Here is a 15,741-nt window from a genome sequence, read left to right as displayed (position 1 = left end):
ATTCCAGGCAGAGGGCACTCCAGCTAGTGCAAAGGCGTGGAGGTAGCATGCCAGCACGACCGGGAGAACGTCAACAGTTTGGCTCTGCATGGCCAGAGCCTGGCAGCAGTGGGTGGGGAGACCCTCAGACTCCTTCTCCACCTGTGCTGCGGGGGACTGAGCTCCAGCCACAGTGCTGGCTCTCAGGAGCCAGGAGGCAGAGGGGTGAGAGGCACACTCTCTGGAGTCAGACTGCAAGGAGTCCCACTGCCGCCCCCTCCACCCCATCCCGCACCCATGTGACCTCAGGCAAGTCACCAATCCTCTCTGTGCTATGGTTTCTTCATTAATGGCATGAGGCTGATCTACTGCAGACAGCGGGCTCAGGACCGTGCCTTCACACAGCGGCACAGCTTGCAGCCCGCGCTGGTGTTTCCCGGGAGGTGGCTTATTCCTGAGTTGTGTGGAGCAGCTCCCCCGCGTGGCCAAATACAGAACAGCGCTTCCAACCCTTAAGAGGGCGTTTGGGAAGTCGACCCAGCAGAGCAGATGGGACACAGGCCCGGCTTCTGCTTCCACTCAGTCCTGGTGGGCCTCTCTGAGGACCTCCCGCACTATCCAAGACATGGAGGGGGTGGGCTTGTGGCCCTCACAGTATGGGCCCCCAGAGCTCAGTGGAAGCCAGGGCTCCAGGCTCTGAAATCCATGTGATGAGGGGTCTTCAGTCTCCAGCAAGGAGACCCTCAGCCTTCCTGGGTTTTCTGCAAAAAGGGAGTGCAGTGAGAACCCAGGCCACATCCCAAACAAGTGGTGGCCCTTTTGTGGCTGTGATTGCCGTGCTGGTCAGGACCCAAGCGGGGAAGACAGAAACAATGCAAAGGAAATCCAGTGTGGACCCCGACCTTGGCAAGGGCTCCCTTCTGTTCTGGGTCCTGGGGGTGAAATTGGCAGTTTTATTATTCAGGGCTACTTCTCTTACTAAGGTAGAGATGAATGTATCTGTGTCTACTTAGATCTTAAGGATGCCACCCAGGGCCAAGGTTAAGATTACAAGCCGATGATGATAAGCAAAATGCGGTCTATCATACAGTGAGTATTATGCAGCCACGAAAACGAATGAAGTACTGACGTATGCCGCAATAAGGACGAACCTGGAAAGCATTACTCTAAGTCAAAGAAGCCAGACACAGGCCAGTCATAATGGCTCACGCCTGTAATCCCAGCACTTTGGGAGGCCCAGAGTGGGGGGTGGATCACGAGGTCAGGCGTTCGAGACCAACCTGACCAACATGGTAAAACCCTGTCTCTACTAAAAATACAAAAATTAGCCGGAATACAAAAATTAGCCAAGTGTGGTGGGCAGGCGCCTGTAATCCCAGCTACTCAGGAGGCTGAGGCAGGAGAATCTCTTGAACCCAGGAGGTGGAGGTTGCAGTGAGCTGAGATCGTGCCACTGCACTCCAGCCTGGGTGACAGAGTGAGACCTTGTCAAAAAAAAAAGAAGCCACACACAAAGTACCACATATTATGTGCATTTGTATGACATGTCCAGAATAGGCAAATCCATAGAGACAAAAAGCAGAGTCATGGTTGACTGGGGTTGAGGGAGGGAGGAATGGGGAGCAACTGCTAATGTGTTTATTTTAGGGATGATAAAAGTGTTCTATAATTCAGTGGTGGTGATGGTTACATAACTTGGTGAATATACTAAAACCACTTTATTGTACATTTTTTAAAAGAATGAATTTTATATGTATCTCAATTTAAAAAAATTATTTAAAAAAGAAAAAAAAGGATTATAAGCTGAGAGCCAACCTGCCTGGGTTCAAATTCTAGCTGTACCACTGTGGTGGTTATGAGTCCTGGGCAACTCCCCAACTGCTCCTCTAAAAAATAGAGATAATGGTCAACATGCTTCTTAGTGCTGTTGTAACGTTGAATGACAAAATGTTTGAGAAAGTTCTTTAGGACAACACAGAGAAAGCTGTTGACAGCCAAGTGTGGTGTCTCACACTGTAATCCCAGCTCTCTCGGAGGCCAAAGTGGGAGGATTGCTTGAACCCAGGAATGTGAGGCTGCAGTGAGCCACGACTGCACCACTGCACTCCAGCCTGGGTAACAGAGCAAGACCCTGTCTCAGAAAAAGAAAGAAAGAAAGAAGAAAACTATCAATACATATTTGCAATTGTCAGGGCGAATGGAGTTGGGTAGGGCAGGACGTTGGTCAAAATGATTGGGCAGACAGGGCAGGAGGGCCATGTTAATACAAATCTATCCTCCATTAAAGGGATATTTTTCATCAGATCAAACTCAGATTTGGTGGCCTTGGCTGTTATTGTTATTGAGGGGGCAGATTAACGGGAAATTCTACCTTTGTTAGACCAGTGGGGGTGGGGTGGGGGTGGGGTGGCAGCAGAGCGGGTGCCCGGGAGTTCCGAGCAGCTCTCCAGGGCTAGAGAACTGTGGGCTTCAGGGCAGGCCACAGTGGAAATGGGCCTGCAAAGGTGACCCTGCCATCTCTGGCCCCAGTTGTGGTGCTGTGGATGCGCTCGGCGGTGCGGGGGGGCTTGGAGATGACCACCCTGCTGAGCCGTGCCTGGGCCAAGGGCCTGGTGGATGGGAGATTGGTCTTCCTGCCCTATGACACGCTGCTCTTCTCCCTGTCCTACTGCAACCGCTCCTGCCTGTCTTTCGGCACTGGTGGACCCCTGCAGGAGGCCTATGATGCAGTGCTCACCATCAGCCTGGAGTCTGGCCCCATAGACAAGGCCTTTGCTGCTGCCTGGCCTGATAGAGAGGCGGCTGCCCACCTGGAGCCAGAGCAGGTAGGTATGCTCCTAGTGCAGACCCCCGTATGCCTTGAGCAGGGGTCCAGGGGCAGGGGTGCATGCGCTCAGGCCCATCTCCACCATGGGCACATGGCCTCTTTTTGACAAAGTATCTCTCTGCCTAGTCCCTGGGTGTAGTCAATCGCTTTCTCCTTCTTGTATACATATGTGTGTATGTATATGTATATGTATATGTATATGACTTTTCCCATGAGGTGGGCTTATGTATGTATATGTATATATGTATGTATAATGTATATGTGTACGTATATGTATATGTGTATGTATATGTTTATGTATATATATATATGTCTGCAGTAGTCCCCCTTATCCACTGGGGACATGTTCCCAGACCCCCAGCAGATGCCTGATGCCGTGGATGGTACTAAACTCTATATATGCTGCGTTTCCTATACCTACATACCTATAAGAAAGTCTAATTTATAAATTAGACACGGTAAGAGATTAACAACAATAACTAAATAAAATAGAACAATTATAACAATATATTGTAATACAAGTTAGTGGATATTGTCTTTCTGCCTCTTTCAAAATATCTTAATGTTTTGAGACCCTGATTGACTGCGGGTAGCTGAAACCATGGAAGGCGAAATTGGACGCAGCTGCTGGCCTGGCTTGGCTTACAGGACTCAATGAACTCGGGTCTCCTGGGGATGCCCGCTTCTTGGTGTTAAGAAGACAGCAGTGCCTGCAGGTGGTGACAGGGATGTGGATGCTGATGGTGGGCCATTCAGGCAGTCATTTATCTGACAGATGTGGACTGAGTCCCTCTCATGTGCCACTACGTCTGGTGTCAGGAAGACAGTGGTGAACAAGACAGACCTGGCCTTTAAGGAGTTTCTATTCTGTTAGGGGGAAACAGGCAATAACCAAATAACCAGATAGCTAAATTCCCATAGTGGTGATGCCACCGAGAAAACAGAACAAGATACAGTGATAGAGGAGCAGGATGGAGTAGTGGCCAACAAGAGCTAGATGGGCAGGGAAGCCCACTTGGGGGGTGGCACTTGAGCTGAGCTTCAAATGATAAGGAAGCAGCTAGATGAGGATCTGGATGAAGAGCTACCAGTCAAGGGAAGCAAGTGCAAAGGGCCTGAGGCAGAGTGAGCTCCAATTGATGGAGGAAAACACAGGCGGGAGTGTGGAGGGGCTGAGCTGTCATGGGTGATGAGACAGGAATTTGAGATGAGCTTGGGGCCTGAGCACATGAGGCTTGGTGGGCCACGAGGAGTCTGAACTTATTGTAAGTAAAATGGGAAACCATCAGTGGAGTTTGAGTAAGAAATGATTTGATTTAAGCCTTTAAAAATCACTTTGGTGGCCTTATGGGGAGAGGCCTGCAGAGGGCTCCTATCCCACGGGGCCTCCCTTCTGCGTGCACAGCCCCGGCAGTCTGCAGGGGGCTTTCCCAGCCTCTGTCTCCCAGGACCCTAGGGCCCCCCCCCCGGTGCTCCTGTCCGTCCCAGAGCCCCAGCCAGGACTTGTCACGGCCCTGGCTGCCTCCTGAGAAGGTCTGTTGGAGACTTGAGGAAGAAGCCCAGGACCCTGGACGTGCTGCACACCCTGAGCTTCAGGCTCCCCATCTGTATAGTGAGGGGTTGGCCAGAATGACTCCCAGGGGCCCTCCAGCTTTGAAAACAATTCTCCCTGGGGTCTAAATTCCTGTGTGTTCCTGAATCCAGACCATCCCTGAGTCTCAGGTGCATCTGGAAGTGGGCAGCCTTCCAATCCCAGCCCTCTCTGGGCTGCCTCACGAGGACTCTTGGCAACTTGGGAACGATGCAACTGGAGACCAGCAGATGCGTCAGGCCCAGGGGTTCCAGACCCGAGCCCGAGGCAGAGGGGCTGCGTGGAGACAGTGTTCAGTGCCCTCCTGGCCCAGCTGGGACTGACAGGGAGACAGAAATGGAAACGGCTCTGAGTCAGAGGCCAGACTGAGGCTGGGAGGGGGCGTTGGCATCACTCCCACTGCCCTGCCCCTTCTCTTGCCTCCAGTTTGGGCATCCAGTAGCTGCAGCTGGTGTGGGGCCCCCACCGGATCTTGCTGACAGCCCTGGAGCTCACCTTTGTCCATCCACCCCTGAACAGGCGGGTGGGTGGGGCAGGGGCTGAGCTGAGTGGGTGGACAGCAGACAGAGGCCCAGTCTGCGCTCCTGACCACTCCTGCCCCCTCCAGAGACTGCATGTGGATGGTGAATGGAGAAGTGTGGCGGATGGTGGGAGCCTGAGGTCAGTGGCCCAGGGGTCAGCAAAGAGTCTGCCAGCCCCCCAGGAACACACCAATGTGGCCCTGTACCAAACGAGGGCCTCTGCCACCCCCATGCCCAGGCCTAGGCAGCTGCCGTCAGTTTGGGAGAAGCCGAGGGAGCCCATAACCTCTTGGGCCTCTATATGGCCTACTCCTGTTACAGACTGAGAAACTGAGGCCCAGATAGGAGCAGTGCCTTTCCTGGGTCACTTGGCAAGTTGGTAGCAGGGCTAGGAGTGGGAAGTAGGACCCCAACTCCTGGCCCAGCATGGTTCATGATCTGACCTGAAGGAACAAACAGTTCCCAGGCACTTGGCCCTCAGTGCTGCTGGTGCGGTTCACCCCAGGGCCTCTCTTAGGGACCAAGGCCAGCCTAGGTCACCCTCCTGCCTACTTAGGTAAGGTGAGATCCTGGGTCTCCCAGGCCCTGACATGTGGGGGCGGCACCCAGCCCAGGATAACCTCGGACAGAGCCGGGGTCACCAGCTGGCAGGGAGGCTGGGCGGTCAGAGGTGAGCTCAGCAAGATCTCAGGACGCTGAGGACGCTGCCATTTCTGAGGTGCTGTCATTCTCAAGTTCAACAATTCATGGATGCTATGATTCACCTACACCAAGACTCTCACGGTAGATGAGCCAGACTAGTTGTTTCTACAGAAGCAACATGAGCTGATTGCTCCTTCTTTTCTACCTGTCCCCTAAGGGAATTCCATCTTTTTTTCTTTCCTGCTGAAAGGAGGCTTTAGTGGTGTACAAAGAGTGTTTTGTCTGCTTCTCCGAGTTGGCTGACGGGCTGTAGGTGAGGCTGAGAAGGCAAAACCCATCAGTGATGGAAGAGAGAAGGCCAAGGTTACAGCTAGCTCTGGGCCAGGCCAAGGCAAGGGCAGAGCCCCCACCTGAGACCCCTCCTCTCCCGCCCGCCCCTCTCTCCTCCCCATGAATCCCCAGGTCACAGAGCTCCCCACCCAAGCAGTTCACAGGGTTAGGGGTGTCATGAGGGCCTGAGGCCTGCAGGGCAAAGCTGTAGACCAGGGGCGAGCATACTTGATACCCACCATCTCATTAAGCCCCTGAGATGTGGGTGGGTGCTATCGTCCTCACTTTACAGATTTGGAACCTACAGCTCAGAGAACTGAAGTCCCCCACCCCAGGTCACAGAGCTGGAAAATGGTGGTGTCAGGACTGGAATTGGAGTCCATCAGCCAAAGCCTGGCCCCTGGCTCTGCCCGGCTTATAGCAAATGTTTCCACTCACCAGGCTGTGCCTGGCTCAGAACACACAGAAGGAATGCGTTGATGGGGAAGAAACTGAGCTGAGAGAGGTAGAGGGGTTTTCCTGAGGTCCTACAGCTGAGGAGCAGCAGCAGCTAAACTCTTGCTCTTCCTTGAACAGGGAGACTGGGTATGGATGAAGAAGTGTGAAGTGGTCTCAGACCCTGAGCTGCGCCCAAACTGCCTCAGCCTCCTGAGGAAGGCAGGCCTGTAGAGGGCACAGAGGGAGGGTGGGGAGCGACGCTGCTCAGGAGACCCTTACTGATCCAGATTGGTCTCAAAGAGGAAGTTATTCTTGCCATCGTGATCCTGCCCATTGCCAATGCCTCAATCACAGTGGTTCACTATTGCTGTCACTGTCCCATGCCAGCATCCTTAAAGCCATGTCACCACCCCATAACCCACAATCCCCATCACCACCAGGGCGTAGTGCCCTCCATCAATGCCCTCACATGGCAACTCATCATGAAGGGACCTCATCCTGCAGCCCCTCCCTCCACCCATCCTTTCTTTTATTCGCTGTTTACTGAGCTCACTTATGTGCCAGGCACTTATGTGCAGTGTTCTGGGCTTTGGGGATACAGAATGGAGAAGAGAGACAAAGTCCCCTCCCTCAGGGAGATCTTAAGCACCTGTTATCACTAACCACATAAGTATTTTCACCCCCAAGATTGTCACCATCTTGAGAGGCACTGAGGGACGGAGACAGAGCTTGAGACTTGAGTCGGGAAGATCTGGGTGAAATCTTGCCTCCATGGAACTCTTAGCTTTCCTGTAAAATGGAGCTAGTGATAGCCACCTTCTGGAGGATTATGATTGCAGAGAACGCATGAAATAACTTAGAACTCTTCCTGGCAAGTGGTGTGCTTTTGATACATGGTGAATTGTATTGATATCTCCAATATCACCACAGTCTGAAATAAAGTTCAGAAGGATTAAGTGACTGGAAGTTAAGTTAGGCATTTCCCAGTGGGCATCTTGCAACTATATATGTAGATTTTTTTTTTTTTTTTTTTTTGAGACAGGGTCTCGCTCTTTCACCCAGGCTGGAGTGCAGTGGCTGGATCTCAGCTCACTACAACCTCTGGCTCCCGGGCTCAAGCGATCCTCCCACCTCAGCCACCCAAGTAGCTGAGATTACAGGTGTGCACCATCACACCCAGCTAATTTTTATATTTTTAGTAGAGAAAGGTTTTCACCATGTTGGCCAGGCTGATCTCAAACTCCTGGCTTCAAGTGATCTGCCATTTATCCACCTATTGACTCATTCGCCCATTCACCACCCTCCCACCAACCACCCATCCACTCACCCATCCATCCATCCACCCATTCATCCACCCACCCATCCACCCATCCATCTACCCACCCACTCACCAACCATGCAACCACCCATCCACCAACCACCCATCCACCTACCCAAAAACTCACCCACCCACCAACCACCCATCTACCCACTGACCAATCACCCACCAACCCATCCATCCACCCAGCCACCCACCCATTCACTCATCCATCCACCCACCCACCCATCTACCCGCCAGCCCACCAAGTACCCACTCACCCACCCATTCACCCATCATCCATCCACCCACCCACCCATCAACCACCCACCCACCCAACTACCTGCCTACCCACCAGCTCCCCACCCACCCATCCACCCACCCATCCATCTATCTATCCATCTACCACCCACCACCATCTATCCATGCATACATTCATCCATCCATCCTCCATCCATCCCTCACCACCCACCCATTCATCCATCTGTCTGTACATCCATCCATTCATTTAACATTTCTGATGCCTCTCCATGCTTAGCCTTGTGCTTGGTGCTAAGTGCAGGTGGCCTAGATGTGGATTGCACCTGGTCCAGCCCTCAAACGGCCCCTGACGGCTGCTAAGGTGCCCATTTCCCTGACAGATGCGGGAGCTGCAGTGTGAGAACGTCGCTACCTGCCTGGGCTTTTTCATGACCTCTGGGGAACCTGCTGCGGAAAGAGGTCCTGCACCTAGACTGGACCTTCAAGGCCCCCCTGCTGCTGGATTTGATCTGCGTGAGATCCTTCCCTGGGCCTGGCACTGCAGGGAAGTGGGGAGGGCAGGGAGACAGGAGATGTTCAGATTTCCCACAGCTGGGCTCTTTCAGCTTTGTCTAACCTAGGGATATCCAAACAGCATGGCCACGGGTACGGGGAGGCAGGAAGGCTTTCTGGGGCCTGTGGGAATTCCGAGAGAACCAGGTTTCCTCTCATTCATTACAGATCCAACGGACCCCCATCATGTCCACCTCAGGACATGAGGTATCTGCACCGCCACCATTTCCCTCCTGGCTGCCTCAAGTTCCAAAACTGGTGGACAGACGCTTTGTGCTCAAGGTCACTGACCATGGTTATGCAGAGCCCCTGGACACTTAGCAGGCTCCCCAACCCTGGCCAGCCATGGAAGGTCAGCTCAGGGATAGGCAGGGGGCTGCCAGTAGGTTTGGGGGCCTCTGTTTAACCAGGTGCTTGTAAGGTGCTGGGAGAGGGCGATCTCCAGTCCTCTGGCATTGGTGACCTTGAGTTGATGCTTCTCATCTCTGAACAAGCTGTAGGCTCTTTACCTGTGAACTGGGGAGAGTAGATGCACCCGGCCTGGCTTGGGCGGTCAGTAGGTGATGGTGGCGTGGCCCTGCCCTGTGATTGCAGAGCTGCTGCCGAGGCCTGGGTGCCCTGGGCGGGGCACCCTCACAGGTGACATCTTCAGCACCGGCATCATCCTGCAGGAGGTGCTGACTCGGGGCCCACCCTACTGCTCCTCGGGACTCTCAGTGGAAGGTAGGTATCCTCCTCCCCTTCCTTGGCTGTCCCTGGCTAGAGTCTCTGCCTAGTGGGAAACTCTATGGCAATCAGGAAACCTGGGCCTTAAGACCACATAGACACGCACACCTAAAGTCTGACCATGAGAACTTGACTTAAACCGAGCAGCCTTTGAAGGGGTGGCCTGCCGCTCCACACCTGTGGGTATTTCTAGTTGGGTGGGATGAGAGACTGAGAAAGATAAAACACAGAGACAAAGTATAGAGAAACAACAGTGGGCCCAGGGGACCGGCGTTCAGCATACCGAGGACCTGCACCGGCACCGGTCTCTGAGTTCCCTCAGTTTTTATTGATTATTATGTTCGTTATTTCAGCAAAAAGGAATGTAGTAGGAGGGCAGGGTGATAATAAGGAGAAGGTCAGCAAAAAACATGTGAGCAATAGAATCTATGTCATAATTAAGTTCAAGGGAAGGTACTATGCCTGGATGTGCACGTAAGCCAGATTTATGTTTCTCTCCACCCAAACATCTCAGTGGAGTAAAGAATAACAAGGCAGCATTGCTGCAAACATGTCTCGCCTCCCACCATAGGGTGGTTTTTCTCTCATCTCAGAATTGAACAAATGTACAATCGGGTTTCATACCGAGACATTCAGTTTCCAGGGGCAGGCAGGAGACAGTGGCCTTCCTCTATCTCAACTGCAAGAGGCTTTCCTCCTTTACTAATCCACCTCAGCACAGACCCTTTACGGGTGTCGGGCTGGGGGACGGTCAGTTCTTTCTCATCCCACGAGGCCATATTTCAGACTATCACATGGGGAGAAACCTTGGACAATACCCTGCTCTCAAGGGCAGAGGTCCCTGCGGCTTTCCGCAGTGCATTGTGCCCCTGGTTTATTGAGACTAGAGAATGGCGATGACTTTTACCAAGTATACTGCTTGCAAACATTTTGTTAACAAGGCACGTCCTGCACAGCCCTAGATCACTTAAACCTTGATTTCATACAACACATGTTTTTGTGAGCTCCAGGTTGGGTCAAAGTGGTTGGGTCAAAGTGGCTGGGGCAAAGCTACAAATTAACAACATCTCAGCAAAGCAATTATTTAAAGTACAGGTCTTTTTCAAAATGGAGTCTCTCATGTCTTCCCTTTCTACATAGATACAGTAACAGTCTGATCTTTCTTTTCCCTACAGCCTTCAGCAACTCTGCCAGAATAGCAGCTGACCCACTCCAGGGGCTAAGGAGGTTGTGCTCTGGGTGAAAATCCCCGCCCCTGCCGTCCTCCCCAGTGTCACTGCCATGCGTGTAGGTGCTCATGCCCCGACTGCACCTGCCCTCCATGCCCAGCACAGGCTACACAGAGCTCAGCCCTACTCCAGCTGTGTCACTGTCTTACTCTGTGACCTTACACAAAACGCTTACCCTCTCTGAGCCTCAGTGTTCTCATCTATAAATGGGAATCCAGTAACAAATGTGCCAGATCCCCAGCCAATGTGGCCAGGCTGCTCAATACCAGGGGGCTTCGTTACCTGCCCAGGCAGGCTTCTTCAGAGCATCTCTGTCCTCACATTTCTGGCTCCCCAGGATAATCACTTGCAGCTTCCCTATCATCACCTGGCCTGTACACACTTTCTCTCTTCCAGCCCCAGTGCCAAGGCCCAACTCCAGAAATGTTTCCTCCCCTCTGTGCTCTCTGTCTGGGCTCCCTGGACCCCAGACTACTCTTTCTGTCATCCTCCTGCTGCCTCTTCCCAGTCCCAGGGACCTGGCCCTCCACAGACACCTGGCACCTCGGCCCACAGTGCAGAGCAGTGACAGTGCCGAGCTCACCATCAGCTCCCACCCCAATGGATAATCTTTAATTCACAGGACGCCTAGCCCCACTACCTTTCTCCACCACAGCACTGCCCTGTGAATAATGAGCATTCCAGGCCCAAATTTATGAGGTGGAGGAGTGGGAAGAAGGGGGGCCTTATCAGACCATTTGTTCAACACTCCTTGGCGGCCTCCCCGTCATCTGCCTCTGAGGAGGGAAGGACTGGCCAGATGGGATCTGCAAGCCATGCCACCAGTGCAAGGCGCTCCAGGCCTGGCTCCATCCAGCTTTGGGTGCAGGCACCCAGGCCTGGAATGCTCTGGCCACCCTTGAGGAGGCTGTCAGCCTAGGGCCCACTGCTTCCTGCTGTGTGCTTTCCTAGGCCTCAGGGAGTACAGGGCTCAGGCCACAGGCTCCAGGGAACACCAACCTAAGCCCAGCTCCACACCAACATGCCTCGTGACTTCGAGTAAATCCCTTTTAGGCTCCAAGCCTCAGTGTTCTCATCTGTAAAATGGGAACCATGATGTCTGCCTTCCAGAGCAGCTGTGAGGATTCAGTGAAATGCTGTAGACAGAGTGCCTGGCATGCACTGGGTGCTCAATAAATATCTGCGGGGTGATGTGAGGAGTGTGCTAAGGGGGGTACCAGGTTCTCTCCTGACTCTAACATCTCTTTAGGATCCTGTGGGTGGGGGGGGGGGGCACTTTGCAGTTCCCAAGGCACTTTCATGTGCATGAATCCATTTGATAACCCTGGGAGGTGGCTAATCGCCCCCCTTTTAGAGTTAAGTGAGGCTCAGAGAGGGGAAGGGACTTCTCAGAGGGGAAGCTGTGGACCTGGGATTGGGTGGACATCCCTGGTCCAAACTCAGTGTTCTAAAATCTCTTGGAGTCATCCGTGGGGCATCCTCTTAGAGCCCAGCAAGTTCCCACCAGAGCTGGATGCTCAGCCTCCTCCCTCAGCCCTCAGCACTGTCCATCAAGCAAGGCTATGCCTGGGGTGTGGACAGCATACCTGGTGCAGTGAGGGAAGCATGAGACCTAGCCTGGCCTGGGGCAGGGGTTCCCAGCATGTTCACATATGAAGACTCCATTTTAATGTCACAAATGCTTACAGCCTCACATGCTACTATTTGACTTCTAATATCCACTAACTGAGAACATACCCAGTGATGAAATCGGCTGTGAAATCAGCAACACTTTGAAATGGATTTGTATTGTATTCATTACAGTGCCATCTGCATACCTTTGAGAATCAGTAGTACATGTGTGCATGTGGTGTATGATTGGTTCCATCAGCACACACAGTCTTTTGTAAGCACATACGACTTCCCAGATCCCACACTTGGGGGCCCTCAGGGTCTAACGCCTGTAGGCTGGGAACCTCTGGGCAGAGGAGATTGTGCAGGCTGGGGGCAAATCAGGCCCAGTTCTAGTGTCTGCTTTTGACTGGCCCTGTGTGGGTACCTGATTTCACTCCCAGGAGCCTCAGTTTCCCCGTCTGTAAAATGGAATGGTGACTCCTGCACTATCCCCAACAGGAAGCCAAAAAGGGGTGGGAAGGGGACTGAAACCCAGAAAGAAATTTCTCCTCCCTGGCTCCAAGGGCTCCCACCTCCCTCACTCATGAGAGGAGGATCCCGGCCCTCCTACTCTGCCTCGTGACAACCCTTCCAAATATGTAGTATGGTTATACCCGTCTTCCAGGTGAGGAAGCTGAGGCTCAGAGAGGTGATGCGCCTTGTGCGGACCGTAAATGGGTCATCTAAAGTCCCACTTTGATCTGTGGACTCCAGAGGCTGAGCTTGGTGTCAGCCCCTCTTCCTCCCAGCCTACTTTAGAATCGCTCGGCTCTCCCTGGCTCTCCAGCAGCCCCCGAGGCAGGGGTTATTTCCATCAGTTGTTAGGTGGGGAAACTGAGGCTCAGAGTCATAGCAGAACTAGAGCACTGACTTAGCCTGGTGTGGAGACAGGATGACGCGTGGCCAGGTTTTCTTGAGGACAGAATCATAATGATTATGATAATGATAAGCAGGCAGTGTCGTTCACACCCGTGGGGAACCAGCACACCAGTGTCTGCGTGGCAAGGCTGGAGGAAAGAGCTGCGCTGTCAAGGTTTCAAGATCATTGGTAGGCGTCGTTGGCAACACAGCAGTGGCAGTTTTTGCGGGGCCTGAGGGTGGGGGAGAGTCTGCCAGGTGCTAACATCCGTCGTCTTCCACCTCAGCACTCCTCTCAAGAAGACAGTTTATTTGAGACCAGTCTGACTAACATGGAGAAACCCCGTCTCTACTGAAAATACAAAATTAGTTGGGCGTGGTGATGCATGCCTGGAGGCTGAGGCAGGAGAATCGCTTGAACCTGGGAGGCAGAGGTTGTGGTAAGCTGAGATCACGACATTAAAAAAAAAAAAAAAAAAAAAGAGAACAGAAAAGAAAAAAAGAAAAAAGAAGGCAGTTTATATGCTCATTTCACAGATAGGGAGACTGAGGCTCAGAGAGGTCATTGTCTTCTCCACCATCCCATAGTATTGTGGTGGCAGATCCAGAATTCAAAACCAGCTTGCAGCTCTCCTGGATCCCAGTTTGAGACCCTTTCCTTGGCCACACCCAGGGTAGACCCAGGAGAGCAACAATGCCACATCCGCTGCCAGCCATACCCTGGAAACAGGAGCTGAGGAATATCCTCAGGCCCAGAACCTGGCACTGCCATAAGCCTACCCTGCCCACGCTCTCAGGATCCGAGGCCAGGCTCCTTTCATGACCCTTCCCAGGACCCCAGGCCTGCCCCATGGTGTTTGTTGCCGAAATCATCAGGAGGGTGGCATCTCCCCCTCCTCTGTGCCGGCCGCTGGTGACCCCTGATCAAGGGCCACCTGAGTGTGTCGGCTGATGAAGCAGTGCTGGGACGAGGCTCCAGAGTACAGACCTAGCATGGACCAGATCTACAGCCAAGTGAGTGCTCCCCAGAGGAGCGGGTGCTCACAAAAAATGGCCCATTAGTTCAGCTCGTTTAGCTCATGCAAGCCCTGTGCTTTCTCTGGGACCTGGAAAGGCACGCAGTAAGTGGCAACCACCCAGTACTGTCACCCCTGAGGTCCGCCCTTTAAAGAACTTTCTCAGGACCACAGGTTCCAGGGACGTTTGTCCCATGTCTTCCTGAGTGTCAAGCCCCATGCTGAGGGCCATGCTCCCCTCCTTTCATCCTCGCCACAGCCCTCTGAAGAAACAGTGTTAGTTTCTTGGCTTCGTGGGAGAGAAATGAGGCCTGGAGGGGACTTGCCCAAGATAACTGAGCGAGTGAAAGGTGGGGCTGGAGTCCAACCCAGGTCTGTCTGTCTGCAGAGCTGCGCCAGGAACCCCACCTTGTACCAGGCCTTCTGGCACTAGAGGAGAGAGGCCATTGTGGCTGTGGAGACAGTACTACTTCCTGAGTCAGTGAGGGAAAAATGTGAGGGGCCCTGGGCGACCCCCAGGACTGCCTTGGGGATTTCAGTGGGAGGGGCAAAGCAAGTCTGTGCAAGCTGGCGGGGCAGCAGTGGAGTGTGTGAACGTGACCAAGCTGGCCAATGGCTTCCACGGCGCCAACCCATCAGACCCAAGGGAACAGTGCCTCCCCTTCCCGTCCTCCACTCCCCAGCCATGGTGGAGAGTTGCCAAGGAGCGGTTCAGGGAACAATAAGGGGGTTAGGACAGGTGACGAGAGGGAGAGAGGCAGCAAGGCAGTCCAAAGAGACGCACACAGGTGTCCTTTGAGAAGCCCTGCCCGTCCCCTCTCTTCCCACACCCCCTCCCCACTTAGCTCTGGCATCAGGGGTGGTGCCCCCCTCCACAGATGAGAAATCTGGAGCTCAGAGTAAATGACCTCTAAGCAGTCACCATAATGGTGGGTAGCAGAGCTAGGATGAGCAACCAGTTTCTAAAGCACAAGCCTGGAATCTTTCCAGGGGATCAGAGGTTGCCATGGCCAGTGAGGTGGGGAAGGGCTCTTGCCTTGAGTGAGGGGTGACTGTGGGATTCTTGGCCAAGATTCCTGCCCAAGGCCCCACAGCAAAGAAGGCTGAGATGGGCACACATGAATTCAGCCTGAAGAAGCGGGGAATGGTATCACAGTGTGGGGAGGTGAGGGGTCAGATGCCTGGATTCACATCTATGTGAGAATCCAGTGGATATGACCCCACTTACCCACTGTTTGACCTTGGACAAGTTAATGGTCCTCTTGGGCCTCAGCCTCCCTGTGTGTTTCCTGGAAAGATAACTAACCCTGGCCTAACTCTCCAGATAGGTGTGACCGTCCAGTGAGATAACTATTTTTTTTTAAATGTAGCTCTTTGAGAAGGAGAGAGTGAGTAAGGTACAAGAGAAAGAACATTGACATTAAAGTCAAAAGGCCTGGGTTTCGGGAAGCAGAAGTTGTGGTGAGCCGAGATCGCACCATTGCACTCCAGCCCGGATAACAAGAGCGAAACTCTGTCTCAAAAAAAAAAAAAAAAAAAAAAAAAGGCCTGGGTTTATATTCATTTCACATTGTTCTAGGAGTAGTAGCCAATGCAGTTAGACAAGAAAATTAATTTTGTAAAGGAAGAAGAAATACATATAATTCCAAATGATAAAATAATTCAGTGGGGTGGCTGGTGATAAAATTAATATAAAAGACTTTAGTTTGAAACTCATATCCACCACTGTGTTCTCCTTGGCAAGTTATTTCACCTCTCAGATCCTTTGTCCCTTCATTTATGAAATGGTGACCTTCCATGCAGAGGTGACCTTGGAGTTGG

The 15,741-nt window shown here is 52.7% G+C and overlaps 1 protein-coding gene across 1 annotated transcript in view; it reads left to right on the top strand.

Moving 5' to 3' along the window:
* The first annotated feature begins 528 nt into the window (after nt 1–528).
* LOC129485293 (guanylate cyclase D-like) overlaps nt 529–15,741 on the top strand; it is a 34,313-nt gene continuing 19,100 nt past the window's right edge. The window contains 13 exon segments of the mRNA XM_055284666.1: nt 529–613; nt 2,509–2,808; nt 3,455–3,549; nt 4,295–4,339; nt 4,511–4,693; nt 6,467–6,547; nt 8,267–8,316; nt 8,318–8,399; nt 8,638–8,692; nt 8,695–8,790; nt 9,033–9,154; nt 13,746–13,848; nt 13,851–13,918. Of these exon segments, the coding sequence (XP_055140641.1) occupies nt 529–613; nt 2,509–2,808; nt 3,455–3,549; nt 4,295–4,339; nt 4,511–4,693; nt 6,467–6,547; nt 8,267–8,316; nt 8,318–8,399; nt 8,638–8,692; nt 8,695–8,790; nt 9,033–9,154; nt 13,746–13,848; nt 13,851–13,918 (1,365 nt within the window).

Source organism: Symphalangus syndactylus, chromosome 6 (assembly GCF_028878055.3).
Source record: "Symphalangus syndactylus isolate Jambi chromosome 6, NHGRI_mSymSyn1-v2.1_pri, whole genome shotgun sequence".
Taxonomy (NCBI): domain Eukaryota; kingdom Metazoa; phylum Chordata; class Mammalia; order Primates; family Hylobatidae; genus Symphalangus; species Symphalangus syndactylus.
Note: the sequence above shows the minus strand (reverse complement) of the source record. Positions and strands in the feature narration are given on the sequence as shown.